Source organism: Cervus elaphus, chromosome 15, assembly GCF_910594005.1.
Source record: "Cervus elaphus chromosome 15, mCerEla1.1, whole genome shotgun sequence".
NCBI lineage: Eukaryota > Metazoa > Chordata > Mammalia > Artiodactyla > Cervidae > Cervus > Cervus elaphus.
Window position 1 is genome coordinate 5378873 of NC_057829.1, and position 19150 is coordinate 5398022.

The window sequence follows — 19150 nt, forward strand, 5'->3', positions numbered from 1 at the left end:
CCTTTTTTAGGGGTGGGGGACCTTCCCAGGTGGTTCAGTGGGTAAAGAATCTGCCTACAATCCAGGAGACGCAGGCAGATACGAGCTTGATCCTCAGGTCGGGAAGACCCACTCCAGTATTCTTGCCTGGAAAATCCCATGGAGAGAGGAGCCTGGTGGGCTACAGTCCATAGGGTCGCAGAGTCGGACACGACTAAAGTGACTGAGCACGCACCCTGCTTTTTTTAGTTGAAAAATCTTTTTCCATCTTTGAAGATAATCTATACTTGATCAAACCAGAACTATAATACTAAAATTAGAAAATATACTGAACAGTGTCCTAAAGCATATTCTGTATCTAATCTTATATTATTTTGGAAAATCCCTAAAACTAAACAAACAACATAACATTCTTGTATCTTGCTGCAAAAAAATGTGAGGAGCAAAACTTTAAGTAAATTAAGGATTGCAAGAAAGGAAAAACTTATACCAAGTTTTCAGTGAATCTAAAGTTCACTAAAATAGTTGAAATTCAATCACTGTCGAAGTCCAGCATCAGGTTATAATTCCAAGGAAAATGCTGAGTATCAGGATTAATAAATAAGAAAATGGTATTCCCAGTTGGCGACTAAAGACTGCCAAGTTAAAGTTAGAAGTAGCACCATCGACAATTTTCAAGAGAACTGTGTTTATGGTTAAAATTGCTTATCTTATCAACTACTGTATAAATCTGCTTTATGACAAAAGCGACTTGATTATCTAAGAATATCACTATTATTGATTTATTACTGACTGATGCTTTAATAGTAAGACTGAAAAAAAAAAACAAAACGTTAATCACTCAGTCATGTTCGACTCTTTGCAACCCCATGGACCATAGCCTGCCAGGCTCCTCTGTCCATAGGATTCTCTAGGCCAGGCAAGGTTCAAATCAGTCTTGTTAAAAATGAACTTGGTATTACAGAGAGAGCAGGACCCAGCCAGTCTGTCTTGAGGCAAGACACCCTTTTTGAGACTTTTAATGTCCTCACTATAGCTAGGCGGATGTGAGGAATTGTGTAGTTTTGCTAATGAGCTTTGAATGAGTAAACAGAGATAGCCTGGAAAGTATCAGAAGTAACTGAAGCACCCGGTGACCCAAAGAAGCTTCTGGAAGGAGGTACAGTAAGTCTCCTACATACAAACCTTCAAGGTGAGAATTTTCAAAGGTGTGAATGTGCGTTCACAGGTCCAATCACACAAATCAGGTCACGTGTCTGGGGTACACTGTCGCGTGTGTGCGTCCTCTACCAGCGGCCGTGCGTTTGTGTACATCACTGTAACTACTGTATACGTCAGTAGCGCAACACCTTTATGTCAAGCCCAGGATGTCTGGGAGCGAACGTAAAACCAGCGGTGATGTAGCTGGCAGTGCTAAGAAGCACCAGCTGCTGTACTATACACTACAGTACTTTTCAAAGTACTATACTGTAAGGTTAAAAATGTCTTATTTTTCATGTTTGCTTTGTTATATATTATTTTTGTGAAAAGTATTATAAAACTATTACAGTACAGTACTATATAGCCGATTATGTTACTTGGGTACCTAGGCTAACTTTGCTGGACTTATGAACAAATCAGACTTACAACTGCTCTCAGAACAGATCTCATTCCTATATAGGGGACTTACTGTCCCTTGCAAGGTGAACAGTAGAAGGTGCCAAGTGATTTTCAACCTTTTGGTACACTTTTGTCTGAAGTTTAAAATAACAAGCACTTTTTTTTTTTTTTTTTTTAACAAGCACTTTTTAAAAGCAGAAAACAACAGCTGTATTTTGTAAAAGGACAATTAAAATAATACGTTAAAACTTGGTATCTGAATGAAGTAAAAGTTTTATAAAACATTACAAAAATGTCTTGAAACTACCCAGTTTTGTTGAGGCTTTAAGAAAAAGTTCCCAACCAGTGCATACCAACAACAGGTAAAAGAAAGCAACTTTCCTTTCTAACTCAATAACACTGATGGCCTGTTTTTGGCATATGGATAAGTATTTATTTCAAAGAGTAGATTAAAGCTACCCAGTTACTAAAAGTAACAGAAGCTATACAGATACACCACAGTACTGGGATGCTTAAAGATCATTTCCAAACTTATTATCCAAAAATCCTGTTCTTTATTTTTAAAGCTCTAGAAGATAATTACTAAGTAAATTCTAGTTGGATTAGCATGTGCCTAGGGGTAAAAATATAACTGACATTATTCTTACCTGGTGCTGCACATCGGAATTTGCTGGGCAGTTCAAAGTAATTGGATCACACTCCTCTTCTACGGATTAAAAAAAAAAAAAAAAGATGCTAAGCTTGATGAAGAAAGCACATGCTCTGCAGTATAAGGCCTGAAATGAAGACTTAATATTACGTTCTGTTTACATCTGGTAAAACCAGGAGGACCTTGAATGGCCCAGTTACAAGTTCCCCTCCTCGCTCTGCTCCTGTGGATAAGACCCCAGCTAAATAGTTCTCCTTCTCGAGGGGATCAGGCACAACCCTTGCTCATCCCAGGGCGGTGGTTCCCTGCCAGACCACTGAATTATTCAGACAGTTACATCCTTCCCCAGGAGCCCTGGGGCACCTCCCCGTTCACAGGAGAGCCTCGTCACCCGCAGCCCCTGGCGTTCACTCTGTCCCCGAGAGCAGCCCCTGTATGACCCTGCATGGCGTGTACCATCGTCCTCCCCCAGGCCATGAGGCTCCGTGACTCATAAGCTGTCAGACTCAGCTGCCCGGATGTCCTGTGCGTGGCCATCCTCATAACCCCATGGCAGGACCCCTCCCTGGCAGCAGGGAGCAGGAGGTGGTTCAAACTTTCCCCTCTGATAATCTTACATCAGATTCCAGGTGTTGGCTGTCTGACTGACAGTTTACTAAGCCCTTCAGAGAGCAGGGAGTGGGATTATACTTATCTTGATAGCTCAGCCTCCTAAAAGTCAAACCGAAACCATTTCAGTTCTAAAGTGGGGATTGCCAGTGAAAGTCAAGGAACATGATAGACATGTGAAACGTCTAACACCTCTCAGAATTAACTGTGAGGAAGGAAATTCCATTCGTACGTTGTCTTACATATGTGTTAATGTCACAGCTCCCCAGTTTGTGGTGAAGACAAATACATTAAAAGCTGATCTGGGGGACTTCCCTGGTGGTCCAGTGGTTAAGATTCTGCACTTCCACTGCAGGGGGCACAGGTTCGTTCCCTGGTCAGGGAACTAAGACCCCACATGTCATGTGGTATGGCAAAAAAAAAAAAAAAGCTGAATTTTTCCATTAGATTTTACTCTTTAACCATAGAATTCAGTATCACACTAACCTTGAAAGCTGACAGAAATATAGTATACTATGAAACAAATGCTTAGTGGCATGTAAAATTTTAGAGTTATAAAGCCTTACACACAGAATCACTTAACTCAAGGTTCAAAAGTTAGGACTGAATGACAGATTGATTGATTCATCCATCATTTATTTTTACATTCTGTAACATGCATTGACCTACTACAGACTGAGCTGATAGATTTGTTCATGTAAGGGGCTATATTTATTGCTGCCTACACGATTCTGACTAAAAGGTCATTTTTCTTTAATATTATTATCTGCGAAATTTAAACTAAAAGCACAGTCTTTTACTAAGATTCCATATGGTATCTTTTTCTCTTTTAAATTTATTTGGCTGCACTGGTTCTTAGTTGCAGCATGCAGGATCTTGAGTTGCAGCATGAGAGATCTAGTTCCCTAATCAGGGATAGAACTCGGCCCCTGGGCATTGGGAGGGCGGAGTCTTAGCCACTAGGCCAGCAGGGAAATCCCTATACCATATCTTTCTAAGCTGGAGCAATGGAGATCTCACCTAGGCTTGTGTTCCTCATGATACAGTTCCAGTTCTCTTGCATGAGAATCATCTGACTGCCTGTTAACAATGCAGATTTCTGGGCTCCACCTCCACAATTTCTGGTTTGGAACTTCGGGGAGTCCAGAAATCTGACACCTAACAAGCACCCCATAGAATTCAGATGCATACTAAAGTGATTTTTCACAGTGACAGACATTTGATTTCGGTCATAATAATTCTCACAATGGCCAGGCGTGCTGTGCATGCTCAGATGTTTCAGTCGTGGCCAACTCTATGTGACCCTTCGCACTGTAGCCTGCCAGGTCCATGGGATTCTCCAGGCAAGAATACCAGAGTGGATTGCCATGCCCTTCCTTCTCCAGGAGATCTTCCCAACCCAGGGATCGAACCCACGTCTCTTATGTCTCCTGCACTGGCAGGTGGGTTCTCTACCACTAGCAACACCTGGGAAGCCCCTCACAATGACCAGCGTCATCACTGTTACCCGAGCATTTTTGAAAAGGCAGGGCTTTTTCTTTCCCAACACAATGTTAACTTGAAATTAAAAAGCAACTTTTCTTACATGGCCTCCCACACACTCCTGTGGTCATATCCTTCTCCCTCCCATCCACCCTCCAGTAAAGAAAAGTTTCGCAGAATGGTCACCTTTGTATTTGTGTTATACTTTGGGGGAGCGGATTTAACTTTTGGTTTGCTATAACAGGAGACTGCCAAGAGCCTGGGTCAAGGCTGGGTGGGAGGCAGTGAGCTGGTGGAATGAGTGGGACCAGGTAACATCATATCACGCAGACAAGAGAGGTTTTTAGTTTGATTTTAAAACAAACTTAATAGCAAAATACCATCAATCAATCGGCAAAATGAGAAATCATATAAAATACAATACATTGGCTTGCTAGTTTGGGGGCAGACATTTTTATTGGGTTGGCCACAAAATTCATTTGGGTTTTTCTGTTACAGCCTATGGAAAAACCTTAACAAACTTACTGGCCAGCTCAACACTTCCAAATTATTTTAGTGATTTCCTCAGTACTTGTTTATTTTCTCCTAATTTTTCCAAACTGAACTACTACATTCTGTTAACAAATTTTTCCAAATATCACCCATGTTGAAGTTCAAATTACACAAAGTTATTAACAATAAAATCAGTCTATTTCTCTTTCACTTTACATTTGCTATATAGTTTTTTTGAACAATGAAAGTCAGAGAAAATGAAGGTGATAAAATTTTGATTAAATCAAATATATTTTTGTGCAATTTCCCCTCACTAGGAATAGCAGCTGTGGAGAAGGAAATGGCAACCCACTCCAGTACTCTTGCCTGGAAAATTCCACGGACTGATGAACCTGGTAGGCTACAGTCCATGGGGTCGCAAAGAGTTGGACACGACTGAGCGACTTCACTTCACTTAGGAATAGCAGATGAAATATCAGAATTCTTTTTCAAAAGACATTTTTCTCTCAAAATGTGAAGAGCCACATTCCCTCTAGAATCCTCAAGCCAGTATAGGAATTCATGAAATAAAGTGAACCCCAATCTAAATGAGTCCTGAGTTTAGTGCCTAAAGACTCTCACAGAGAACCTACAACAGACACTCGACATAATAAACTGCCTGAAATCTCTAAAATCAGGGGAGGTAGAAGCTACACATTTGTTCCCAAGAAAACAAGTATTATAACATGTTTTACCTCAAAAATATGCTGATCATTGAAATTACACTAGATGCCTACAGTTGATTTATGGTAAAAAGCACAAAATTCAGACCCATTTTTGTTTGGACCATGTTGAGGAACAGCGTTATATTGTCCATGGGGAAACTAGGAATATACTAGAATTAGAATGAAGATTTTGTGAAACATGCTTGTTTTCTTAAGAAAATATATTTTGAGGACTTTTTAATCATATGAAAATGGTTCAAGCTAATTACAAATGACTCCTCTATTAAATATAGTGAAAGAAAGTAAAGTGAAAGTGAAGTCGCTCAGTCGTGTCCGACTCTTTGAGACCCCGTGGACTGTAGCCTACCAGGCTCCTCTGTCCATGGGATTCTCCAGGCAAGAATACTGGAGTGGGTTACCATTTCCTTCTCCAGGGGATCTTCCCAACCCAGGGATGGAACCCGGGTCTCCCTCATTTGAGGCAGACACTTTAACCTCTGAGCACCAGGGAAGCCCCATTAAATATAGTGGCCCCCTAGAATTCACTTACGTGTCAGAGTCTGAATCTATACTTAATATAATTCTATTACATTTACTTTTAATCTATAAATTAGTCTCTTCATTAATTTATGTGGGCTTTGTGTTCCTAAAAACAATGGGAAAATAACCATAATCATTTAATACTGAAATTGGCTCCATTATGGTGTGTTTAACAAAATACTGCAGACGTTAAATTGTATTATCAAACGCAAATGTTGGAGTAAGTTTTCAAACTTCTGGACATGGTTCATTACATTTAAGATCATGTATTTCTTGGAGAAAAATTATGTGCTTAAAAATGCTCTTCCACCCCATGAATAAAGACAGAGGAAGGTCTAGAATATGGTTTTTAACAGTCATGTTACTTGTCAACTCACCACCATTTTAACTGAGGTTTTGTAAAACTTAAATTATTGAAGAAACAGTTACAGTACAGTTACTGTATTATCAGGCTGCTAAGCAACAATCTTTTTCTCTTAAAACAGGAAATCACATTCAAGATGATAAAAAAAGAAAAAGATTTCAGATGGATCAGACTGTGGCAATGCCTTCCCAGAGTCACTGTGGCTCCATTTGTGCTTAAAACAGTGGTTCCACTCTCACCTCTGCTACGAGAGCTTTCCACTGTCCTCAACCCTGACTGATCAGGGCTCTCTTGCCACACTTCCCTCCTCCCTGTCTGAAGCTCCTGGGTGCCAGGCGCTATTCTGGTGTTTGATTCTCACGAGCACCCTGGGAGGTGGCATCTACCTTGTCCTAAGCTTTGAAGTCACCTGCTGAGGCTTCTCAGAGCTGGCAAGCTTTGTCAGCCGGTTCTCTCCATCATGTCCCATTGGAGGGTACACCGCATTCTTGAAGCTTCGTAGGCAGGCTCTCAAAGGGAGGTCTGAGACCCACTCACTCAGGTACGCATTAAAACACAGGTTTCAATCCTAATCTCCCACGTGTCTCACCCTCCCCGACCACACTACCACGTGTAAAATAAACAGCTAGTGGGGAAGGTGCAGTATAGCACAGGGAACTCAGCTCAGCGCTCTGTGATGCCCTAGATGGGTGGGATGGGGTGGTTTGGGAGGGAGGTTCAAGGGGGAGAGGATACATGTACATACACAGTTGATTTGATTCATTGTGCGGCAGGAACTAATCCACATTGTAAAGAATTATCCTCCACTTAAAAAAGCAACAAACGAGTGAAAAACAAAAAAACCCTACAGGTTTCTGGGCCTGATCCTAGACCCACCACATGATGATTTTGGAGAAGCAGGGCCCAGAATCTGCATTTTAAACTAGCTCCCCAGATGATTCTTCACTGTACCCTCCCTGAAGTCCACTGAATACCACCCAGGACAGTTTCCTCTCTTCGCTGGTGTCTTGGCCTGCACCTCCCACTTTCTTGCTGAACTAGACAGTCACAGGGTGGCGAATTCGGATGCTGAGAAGTCATTCAGGGAGAAGGGGAAGGGAAAGGAAACACGCAAGAAGCCAGCCTGCCCTAGAACAACCAGGAATCGGGCTCAAAGTTGGCCTTCAGGCTCTTTTCCCTATACTACTGCCATTCCTGGGTGAAACTGTATTGATGTCATCTCCGGAAGCAGGGAGAGGAGTCTGGTGAGTAGAGAATGAGAGAAGGGGACTCAGCAGAACCACAGACTTAACCACAGATGGGTCCTGGCAGGGAGCTCCCTTCCGACCTGCAGTCTGGCAGTCCTGTGATATTCATCACCAGAAGGAGGTTGGGGAAACCCACAGCAGGCTTGTGCTGGGAAGTCCTCTCTCTCCAGGAAGCCAGGGAGGCCCTGCCAACTCTGATGCAGGTCAGATCTGCTTGCTCCCCATCCCACCCCTTCACCCTGGGTTGTCAGCAGAACATAAGGTAAGTGTTCCATTGTGAAGGCCACCAGCTCATTCTTCTTACTGGATACAGCCTTGCAGACTGTAGCCTTGGACAGGCTCAGGCTCCTTTCAGATGCATCTGTACCACATCTGAGATGTTAATCTATGGATCATGAAAGAAAGCTCTTTTTGCTTTGGGACCTGACAAGCATCCCCTTCCCCTTGTCTGGCAATGGAACCTGTGGTTTGAGTAGAACTGTCTCCATGCCCTCCACACCCACCCTCTAACCTCGAGGCTCAGACCTGGTCAGCCCTCCCTCCTCCTGATGACCACAGTCGATATGATCGCCACATGACCAAGCTGCTCCTGCCAGCACTGCCCCTAAAACCGAGCCGTGTGTGCTGGGGGAAAGGCTCCCTCTTGTTCCACCGTCGTAAGCAGCACCAAGTGAAGCTGGAGGCGGCAGAGACCATCTTTCCCACCTCATGGGGAAAACTGGCCCGAGAATTTAGTCAACACAGAAGACTGAGCCATGAGAGTCAGAGAGAGGGGTGGGGAGAGAGAGAAGAAGGAGATGAGGAAAAGAAAAAGAGAGGCAGAGAGAGAGAGCCTGAGACACCATTTTAAATGTTTGGATTTAACAGACTCAAAGACTCTAAACCACCAAATTCTTCCCCTCCCCTTTTTTGTTTTTATTGGTTTGGGGCCATATCATGCAGCATGCAGGACCTTAGTTCCCCAACCAGGGATCAAACCTGCGCCCCCTGCATTGTAAGTTCAGGGTCTTAACCACTGGACTGCCAGGGAAGTCCCTGCCCCGCCCCCCCCCCATCTTTTAAAATTAATTTGAGTTATATTTCTGTCACTTGCAACCCACAGTCCTGGTTGTCCTCATTTTAACCATGCTAAAAACACCATCGGAACTTGATGTATCATTTGATCTAAAATCATTTCTAGATTTTAATAAGAAAATTCATGCTACAGATGATCAAATCAGGCACTAAATTATCAGTATGTTTCTGTTCTACAATTTTAACAAATGAAAAATTACTCTGACTAGTGCTTTGTTCAGGACAGGAGAATAATCACAAGCACAAGTTGTTGCATTAACTGTACATACCTTTAGGGAGTCCTGTGTCTTGAATGGGATACTTGTCTGACTGCAGAAACCAACAAAAGGGGAAAGTTATTTTTTTAAACACTATAGTCAATTATAAGATCAAAGTGAAAAGAAAGCTTTGTCTTGGGAAAGTCATGATTTTCATTTAAAATCTTGCAAGTGTTTAGCCTTGAATTTATCCATAGGCCTGACCCGTGGCTTATTCTCAGTTTTAAAGAGATGAAATCAAATTTGACGAGACGTCAATGCTGGAATATGAAACAGAACAAGCCTTCATCTCTGACCATAAACCACACTTCCTCTCTTGTCTGCAGTGTTATTTTACTCCCTGCAGCTCAAAACTGAGGGACTGTCATATCTTTTCTCACCACTTCTGTGACATGCATTTGGGTCAATAAGCATGTATTCTGGGCAGCTCTCTCAACTGGGGAGCTCTGTCCTGGGTTGGCAGGATTGAAAAGGTAACTATCCCATAAGTTGCATGAAGATCAGTCACCCATATGCCCAGTTACGCACAGTTCCTCAATGCTTTCCTGGAGGGCAGTACTGTCACAGGGAATTCAAAATAGCAAATGCTTTTGCAATCATGTATTTCTTTGTTGGTCCTGGTAAATATGCAGGTATCTAAGCTTCTGGAAACTTCTACTTCAGATTACACAATGTAGTTGTTTTCCAAAGAGTTCTATGAGAGAAGCTTGAATGTGCCCAATTTCCCTAGCCTGCCTCTGACCCCGCCTCAGTTCCACCATCATCTCCTCTGGGCCTTTGGGTCCATGGCTCTCCAGCTTAAACAAAGCTGCACCTCCCAACTCTCCTGTATGTCTCACCACTGTCTTCCTTGGACAGAGGAGGAAAAGAAACAAATGCAGCACCAGGGATTCTTTTTGTAAGGGAAAAAAAACTGAGTTTGTTAACATTATTAAGCTTTGAAATTAACATGACTTCCTTAACATAGTCCAATATTCTATGGAGGTTTGAGTTTACATGGTTGTCATCTATGTATTTAACTTTGCTTATTGATCAGTAGTTAAAGGAAGGCTGACATGTGGTCATCACTCAGTATCCTTGAGGGGCTGATTCTAAGACCTTCCATGGATACCAAACTTTGCACGCCCGAGTGGGATTTTAGTTCCCCAACAGGGATGGAACCTGTGCCCCTTGCGTTGGGATCATGTAGTCTTAGCCACTGGGCCACCAGCGAAGTCCTATGCCATTTTATGGAAGGGACCTGGGCATCCAGGGATTCTGTTTTAAATGCCTTTCCTTGGAGTTTCTTTGGAGCAGAAGCCTCCAACCTCTTTCCACAAAAGAAATTAATCTTCTTTATGTTATAAATTCAACCTTTGAAGGGCCTGGGGTTTAACGTCAGACACACTGGGAGTCAAGCATGTCTACACAACTGAGCCCCGAGAACACTTTGGACACCAGAGGCTGGATGAGTTTCCTTGGTTGTCAGTACTCTGTGTGTATCATCACACACCATTACCGAGACCAGTAAACACTGTCCACACAGCTGAGAGGGTAACTGAAAACCACCTGCTTACAACTCTCCTGGGCCCTGCCCTATGCTCCTCCTGCTTTGGCTGACTTTAATCTGAATCCTTTTGCTATAATACACCACAGTCTTGAGTGGGAAAAAAATAAACATCAATCAGAAAGAACCTAAAAGTCAAATACTTTCCCCCCTGACTAAATACTGCCCCATACTCTGCCCCTTAGAACGTGGAAAACACAACTGTACTATAGTACTTCTCAGACTCGTTTCAGAGTATTTTTCTCAGACTGTGAGTGTTTCAAGAGAAAGGACCATCCCAAGGTTTTGACTAAGTTCAGTCTACAAGAACGAACAAGTGTGGGTTTCCTGGACAGACTGACAGTTGAGCAGGCCTATAGGATGCCCAGAACTCAGGACGGCCACTGCAGATGGTGGGCATAGAGGATCAAGGCCAGGTGGTTGGGAGACTGGTCAGCCTGCAGCAGAGACGGTGCTGGGGGTGGAAAAGGAAGACATAGTTGGATATGAAATAATGGAGCCGGTTTCCATGGAAGAGCCTGGAAGTGAGGTGAAGGGACTGAGGTGCCATCCTAGGATCTCAGGAAGCTTGACTCACCAAACGCTGCTGCCTGCCTGGTGCCCACCTCGGCATACATGGTCGGCACAGCCTTGCAGAGAGCCAGCCAAGCAAATCATCCCCACACAATAGCATAAGAAGTAGAGAAGACAACAGCCGAAGGCCCCAGGATACAGCAGAGAAGGCTTTCCAGGTACGGAATGCTTAAATTGAGTGGCAGGGTGCATAGGTGCTCACTAGGTGAGGAAGCGGGCAAGGCCAGCATTAGGGGTACCCCAGGATGGCGAGAGGGCATGGGGCATCCAAGGAGCAGCAAATAGCTACACACGACTGGGATGCTGAGACAAGGGGACCTCATGTGCCATGTCAAGGACTGTAAATTTAATCCTGAAAGCAGCAGGAATGTTATGGTTGAAATCTGTGCACCCCCTGTATACGCCAAAGTCCTAACCCCTAGTCCCTCAGACTGTGACCTTATTGGAAATAGAGTCAGTGTAGACAGAATTAGTTGAGCTGAGGTCACACTGGTGTGGGGTTGGCCCTTCATCTAACAGGATGGACATTCTTGTAAGAAGAGAAGAGACACAGACACCCAGGGAGAAGACGGCCATGTGCCACTGAAGGAAGAGAGCGGAAGGAAGCAGCTACAAGCCCAGGGACACCACGAACTGCTGACAACCACCAGAAGCCAGAAGGCACAAGCCAGGATTCTTCCCTACAGGTTTCAGAGGGAGCACAGCCCTTGATTTTTAGTCCATTTGCATGACCTTGTCAGGCAGCCCCAACAAACGAATACAGGGAAGCGACAGTAAAGGCAATTTGTCCTGGAGTCGTAGAGGAGTGAGGAGAGGCAGCCAGGACTCCAGGTGAGCCGTAAGGAGGGGGCCCCCAAGGAAGGGAGACGCTGGTGTCAGGGGATCGAGTGGACAGCAAGACAATCACAGGTCAGGCAGTGTGAAGGGTGAATTAAGTAACCCTTTTGCAGGGGTCCCCATCCTCTGGGATCTGATGCCTGATGATCTGAGGTGGAGCTGATGTAATAATAACAGAAATAAAGTGCACAATAAATATAATGCACTTGAATCATCCCCAAACCATCCATCCCCACCTGGTCTGGGAAAGTTTGTCTGCAATGAAACCGACCCTGGTGCCAAAAAAGTTGGGGAGCGCTGCTCTATAGAACCCATGGCTTTAGTAAGAGGCTACACCCAAGAGGGTCATAAGACCTGGCCACAGGGCCATTGTGTGCTCTGCTTCTACACGAGTTAGGAGCTGGAAGTTTCTCATATTGGCAGTGTCTCAAAGTTTGATTCCCTACACTGTCCACACTTATTAAACTGTGCTGTAGTTATAATACGAGGCCATGAACACAAACATTTCAGGTCTGTAAGACATTAAGGTGCCTTGTGAATCACCCCCCCCTTTTTTTTTTGGCTGTGCTGGGTCTTAGTAGAGGAGTACAAGATCTAGTTCCCTGATCAGGGGTTGAACCCAGGCCCCCTGCATTGGGAGCATGGAGTCTGGACCACCAGGGAAGTCTCCACCAAAGACTTAAAGACATTGAACTGAAATCCCTTGAGAGTACTTATGCCATTCTAACTAAATTAATACAAATTCTTCATGACTCAATAGATCCTCCAGACACTTTGAAAAACAGGAATGTATCTCACACTGCATGCATAGTAACACACACAATGCTGTCAAAGGCATTTATTTGGTCATAAGTAAGAGGCAGTATCGAGTAGGGGAGCAGGGCGTCAGTCTGGCTGACTTTCTACAAACCAGCTAATTGCCATATCCTCATCTACAGTAGAATAATAAAATCTTTTATCACAGTAGACACAGCACAGAGTGGTTATGGGATGGGGGGGCAGGGATCTGAAGCCAGCTGATGGGTTCGAATCCCACCTGGGCTGCTTCCAAGTTTGGCGACTTGCCTCACTCCTTGTGTCTCAGTGTTTCAGCTATGAAGCAGGCAATGCCTACCTTTCAGGACTGTTTCAGGGGTAAAAGCGGTAATTGACAACGTATGCCCACCTACCTATGGGCAGCCCTCCATTACTGTAAGGTGTTCATATTTTTTCTTTCAATCTCAAGCTATATATTTTGATTTCTGAAGAACAGGGTCATTAAAAATAGATACTATTAAAATTAGACAAGCAGAGACTTCTTTGGTGGTCCAGTGGTTAAGAACTCGCTTTCCAATGCAAGGGACACAGGTTCCATCCCTGGTGGGGGAACTAAGATTCCACATGCCACATGGTGTGGCCAAAAAAAATAATAAATTTAAAATAAAAATAAATAAAAATACATAATTAAAAAGACAAGTAGATAAAGACCTCACATAATCTAAGAAGAACACTCCTGACATGTGCAAAATGAGAATAGAGTCTAACACCAATAACAAAGGGAGAAAAAAAAAAAAAACAAAGCCACACCATTAATGTAAAACGAGTAACCTACCGTATTAAGGGATATAGTGCTAGGGTCTGTGTCTTCCACTGGTTCCTTTGCCAAATGATCTGTAAACAAAACACAATGAGAGAATTTTCTTTAACTTAAAAGCACAAATGTATCCTTTGATAACTGTCTTCATATAAATGCAAGCTGCCTCCATCAGTTTGGAGAAAAACTTTCAATCATTAGTAGAGACAAAAAAGAAAGAATGGGTTCAGACTGCATCAAGAAAGTGATTAAGACAAACTACATTAAAAAAATTATATATATATATTTATATATATGTTTTATATATTATATATATATATATATATATATTTGGACAAATATATATATATTTGGACTTCCCTGGTGGTCCAGTGGTGAAGAGTCCATCTGCCAATGCAGAGAACACAGGTTTCATCCCTGGTCCTGGAAGATCTCACATGCCATGGGGCAACTAAGCTTGTGAGCCACAACTGCTGAGCCCACATGCCCTAGAGCCTGTGCTCTACAAGAGAAGCCACCGCAATGAGAAGCCTGGACACTACAACTAGAGAGTATCCACTGCTTGCCACAATCCACTGTATCCACTGAAGGCCCACGAGCAGCAATGAAGATCCAGCGCAGCCAAAAATAAATAAATAATGTTAAAAAAAAAACATGTTTTGTTAACAGTTTACTTATAAATGTCTACAAACACTCAGAGGTACAAACAACTACAAATGATGCAAACATGGTATTAATTAATGACTCTTTTACACTTTGGATTTTGAGATAGACTGGGACCTGGGACTCTACTGCGGTGCTCATGCCTGACAAATATCTCCTTGAGCAACAGATACAAAGAAACTATAAGGGACTGAAAATATCTGTGTGCATGTGTAGTTGGGGCAAATTATGAACAGCATACAATAAGGAACACAAAAAGGGCACAAACCAACTGCCATTTCCGAGGCGCTGGGAACAAAGGCGGGTATGATCCCTGCATGCAGCACCACCATGGGGGTGGGCAGATCACTTAAGCCAGCGCTCTGGTCCATCCCCACCCTTGCCCCACTCAAGGAACTAGCCTGCCCTCTGTAGAGAGCAAGGGCACCTGTTTTCTTGTTTTCACTAAGAGTAAAGCCTTGCCTGAATTCCTCATCTGGTCTGTCATCAATTTCTATTGATTAAAAGGCAGGGAAGCCTTGTGTGCTGCAGTCCATGTGGTTGCAGACTCCAGACAGGACTGAGTGACTGAATAACAACAATTGATTAAAGAGTCCAAGGACCCAGGCTGGCAACGATTTGATTATAACTTTGAGAGAGAAAATTAGAAAAAAGGCTCAGAGGTTAAAGCGTCTGCCCGCAATGCAGGAGTCCCAGGTTCGATCCTTGGGTTGGGAAGATCCCCTGGAGAAGGAAATGGCAACCCACTCCAGTATTCTTGCTTGGAGAATCCCATGGAGGGAGGAGCCTGGTAGGCTACAGTCCACAGGGTCGCAAAGAGTCGGACATGACTGAGCGACTTAACTTTACTTCACTAGACACTTTAGGAAACATCTGCTGGAAAACTATCTTGCTCAATAACCATATCTGAGTGGGATCCTCAGTATTTGGGCAGTCAGCACACAAGCTGCAAAACCCTAAGTGGCAGCCTTAGACCAGTCAAGATTCAACTTTCATTTTTCTCCCAAATCATCATGAAGTACATAATGTGGCCCAGGTCCGAGGTCCTGGGAACGCCTTGGGGCATCCAAACAAACAGGACAGGACAACCTATGGAGGTTTGTTCCTTCTGCCTACATGTCTTTCATTGAGACTGTGTCTGGACTTTTCACTTTCCTCTCCCTACGGGGTATTGACAATGCCCAAAGGAAAAGTCATGTGAAGGGAACATCTCTTTATCTGTTTTATGATAGGCTACAGTCAATGAAGAGATTAAAGGAGGTGGCCCAGAGGAGTGGATGCAGACAGAGATTTGCCAGTGTCCCCCCATGGAGGAGGGGACAGACACCTGCAACTCCACAAGTAGGGACTGTGCCCTTGTCCCTGGCAGAGCCCACAGGTGGCAAGATCACATCACAGAATACACAGAGGGGGCTAGCCCCTGGGCCCCAGGGTTCCCAGCCCCAGCAAAGAAATCCCATGATTTGGGTCTGGCACAGAAACAGAGGGCTCCTGGATCCCAGAGTCTTCTCAGGCTTGGACCCTGATGCACAAAAAATTCAAGGCCCCTCCTTTTCCAAGTGCCATATCAGCCTCTTAGACTCCTGTTATTACACTAAGGAAGGAGCCCAGTTCAGAGTGAAATGGAATTTCCTGCCAGCCCAGCAGATGACAGACTCAGACTTGAGTTTAAATCGATATAAAGACAATAAGAACAAACTGTGTTGCTAACTCCATTCTGAGTTTACAGATCTCCTGCTGCCCAAATAAGAGACAATTATAATACAGAGCACGTGGTGTGAAGACAGCAGAAACGCAGAATGACGTGGAAACACATGGGAGGAACAGAAGCCCACTTGGGGTGCACGGTGGGGAGAGCAGAGCCTGCAGAGGAAGTGGTTCCAGAGTCTGGAAGGCTGAATTGAAGCCAGCCAGGAGAAAGAGTCACAGAGGGGAAAGCATTCTAGACAGAGGGAACAGCATAGGCGAAGGCTGAGAGATGAAAAAGAACACGACACGCTAGTGGACTTCAACTAGGTCCAGCCAGACACTTGCATTTGGTTTTCCAGTTGTTTTTCCATCCTTCTCACACTCTGGCTCCTGGGTAGGGAGTGGGTAGTAGAAGACACCGAGGAGCTTCAAGGCCCTTCTTCCCTCCTCCAGTCACCGCCTGGTCTCAGCCATGTCATTTTTCCTAAAGTGTATCTGAATGACAATACGGTTTTTTTTTTTGGCTGAGTGGCTTGAGGGATCTTAGTTCCCTGATCAGAGATCAAACCCATGCCCCCTGCACTGGAAGCAGGGGCTCAACCACGGGATGGCCAGGGAAGTCCTGGGATGACAATACTTCAAACGATTACCTCCACCGTGGGTGCGGGATTTTAGCAGGTACCCTGTGCAGGTATCCTATGACATGGAGGGCTTCTTTCCTACAGAGACATTAACGCGAGAGGAAGTAAAAGGAAAAAAATAAAGAAGAAAATGGAGGAGACAGCTGGGAAAAGACAGAAATACCCTCAAAGCAGCAGTGAGGATGCAAGTAGAACAGTTAAAGGGAAGGCGCACAAAGCCTGGGGAGAAGGCTTGGGTCTCACAACCACACCACTGAGACCTAGAGCTCTGAGTAACACTGTGACCCTGGTGACTCGTATAATTGATCTCAGCCTCAGGCTCTTCCCCGGTAAGAGGAGGGTGGTCCAGGCTGGTTTCCACACCCAGCTGATCAGTGTTACTCTGGTCCAGGTTTGGGAATGACCCTCCCTGAGAATCTGTGCCTCAGAGGGTGATGGGGTGAACAGGAAGATATGGGCTGCCAACAACAAGTGTTTGGAGCCCCAAAGGCTCTTCCTTTGGTCTGAAATCTCTGAGAATAAATGAAATTTAAGATGAGAAGGGCAAGGAGAATTTAATTTTTGTTGTTGTTTTTCGGAAGCACAATAGCAGAGTGAGAGAGCAGTCCAGAAAGGCAATGGGTTTCAGTTCAGTTCAGTTCAGTTGCTCAGTCGTATCTGACTCTTTGCGACCCCATAAACTGCAGCACGCCAGGCCTCCCTGTCCGTCATCAACTCCCAAAGTTTACCCAAACTTACGTCCATTGCATCGGTGATACCATCCAACCATCTCATCCTCTGTCTTCCCCTTCTCCTCCTGCCCACAATTGTTCCTAGCATCAGGGTCTTTTCCAATGAGTCAGCTCTTCCCATCGATGGCCAAAGTATTGGAGTTTCAGCTTCAGCATCAGTCCTTCCAATGAACACTCAGGACTGATCTCCTTTAAGATGGACTGGTTGGATCTCCCTGCAGTCCAAGGGACTCTGAAGAGTCTTCTCCAACACCACAGTTCAAAAGCATCAATTCTTTAGCGCACACCTTTCTTTACAGTCCAACTCTCACATCCATACATGACTACTGGAAAAACCATAGCCTTAACCAGATAGGCCTTGGCAAAGTAATGTCTCTGCTTTTTAATATGCTGTCTAAGTTGGTCATAACTTTCCTTTCAAGGAGCAAGCGTCTTTTAATTTCATGGCTGCAATCACCATCTGCAGTGATTTTGGAGCCCCCAAAAATGAAGTCAGCCACTGTTTCCACTATTTTGCCATCTATTTGCCATGAAGTGATGGGACCAGATGTCATGATCTTAGTTTTCTGAATGTTGATCTTTAAGCCAACATTTTCACTCTCCTCTTTCACTTTCATCAAGAGGTGCTTTAGTTTTTCTTCACTTTCTGCCATAAGGGTGGTGTCATAAGGGTGCGTATCTGAGGTTATTGACATTTCTCCCAGCAATCTTGATTCTAGCTTGTGCTTCATCCAGTCCAGCATTTCTCATGATGTACTCTGCATATGAGTTAAATAAGCAGGGTGACAATATACAGCCTTGACGTACTCCTTTTCCTATTTGGAACCAGTCTGTTGTTCCATGTCCAGTTCTAACTGTTGCTTCTTGACCTGCATACAGATTTCTCAAGAGGCAGGTCAGGTGGTCTGGTATTCCCATCTCTTTCAGAATTTTCCACAGTTTGTGGTGATCCACACAGTCGAAGGCTTTGGCATAGTCAATAAAGCAGAAATAGATGTTTTTCTGGAACTCTCTTGCTTTTTCGATGATCCATTGGATGTTGGCAATTTGATCTCTGGTTCCTCTGCCTTTCTAAAATCTGCTCGAACATCTGGAAGTTCACGGTTCATGTATTGCCTGGCTTGGAGAATTTTGAGCGTTACTTTGCTAGTGTGTGAGATGAGTGCAATTGTGCGGTAGTTTGAGCATTCTTTAGCATTACCTTTCTTTGGGATTGGAATGAAAACTGACCTTTTCCAGTCCTGTGACAACTGCTGAGTTTTCCAAATTTGCTGGCATATTGAGTGCAGCACTTTCATAGCATCATCGTTTAGGATTTGAAATAGCTCAACTGCAATTCCATCAGCTCCACTAGCTTTGTTCGTAGTGATGCTTCCTAAGGTCCACTTGACTTCCCATTCCAGGATGTCTGGCTCTAGGTGAGTGATCACACTGTTGTGATTATCTGGGTCGTGAAGATCTTTTCTGTATAGTTCTTCTGTGTATTCCTGCCACTGCTTCTTAATATCTTCTGCTTCTGTTAGGTCCATACCATTTCTGTCCTATATTGAGCCCATATTTGCATGAAATGTTCCCTTGGTATCTCTAATTTTCTTGAAGAGATCTCTAGTCTTTCATATTTGATTATTTCCCTCTATTTCTTTGCACTGATCACTGAGGAAGGCTTTCTTATCTCTCCTTGGTAGTCTTTGGAACTCTGCATTCAAATGGGTATATCTTTCCTTTTTTCCTTTGCTTTTTCCTTTTTTTCTTTTCACAGCTATTTGTAAGGCCTCCTCAGACAGCCATTTTGCTTTTTTGCATTTCTTTTTCTCGGGGATGGTCTTGGCTCCCTGTCTCCTGTACAATGTCACAAACCTCCGTCCATAGTTCATCAGGTACTCTGTCTATCAAATCTAGTC

At 43.9% G+C, this 19150-nt stretch overlaps 1 protein-coding gene and 1 non-coding gene across 2 annotated transcripts in view; one reads left to right on the top strand and one right to left on the bottom strand.

Annotated features, from left to right (window-relative positions):
- EDARADD (EDAR associated death domain) overlaps positions 1-19150 on the bottom strand; it is a 67955-nt gene that overhangs the window by 40300 nt on the left and 8505 nt on the right. The window contains exons 2-4 of the mRNA XM_043926996.1: positions 13544-13602; positions 9009-9048; positions 2226-2284 (exon numbers count right to left, since the gene is read on the bottom strand). Coding sequence (XP_043782931.1) covers positions 2226-2284; positions 9009-9048; positions 13544-13602 — 158 coding nt within the window. The remainder of the gene's footprint in view (positions 1-2225; positions 2285-9008; positions 9049-13543; positions 13603-19150) is intronic.
- TRNAG-UCC lies at positions 3149-3221 on the top strand. Its single transcript has one exon. It is a non-coding gene; the product is annotated as a tRNA-Gly (tRNA).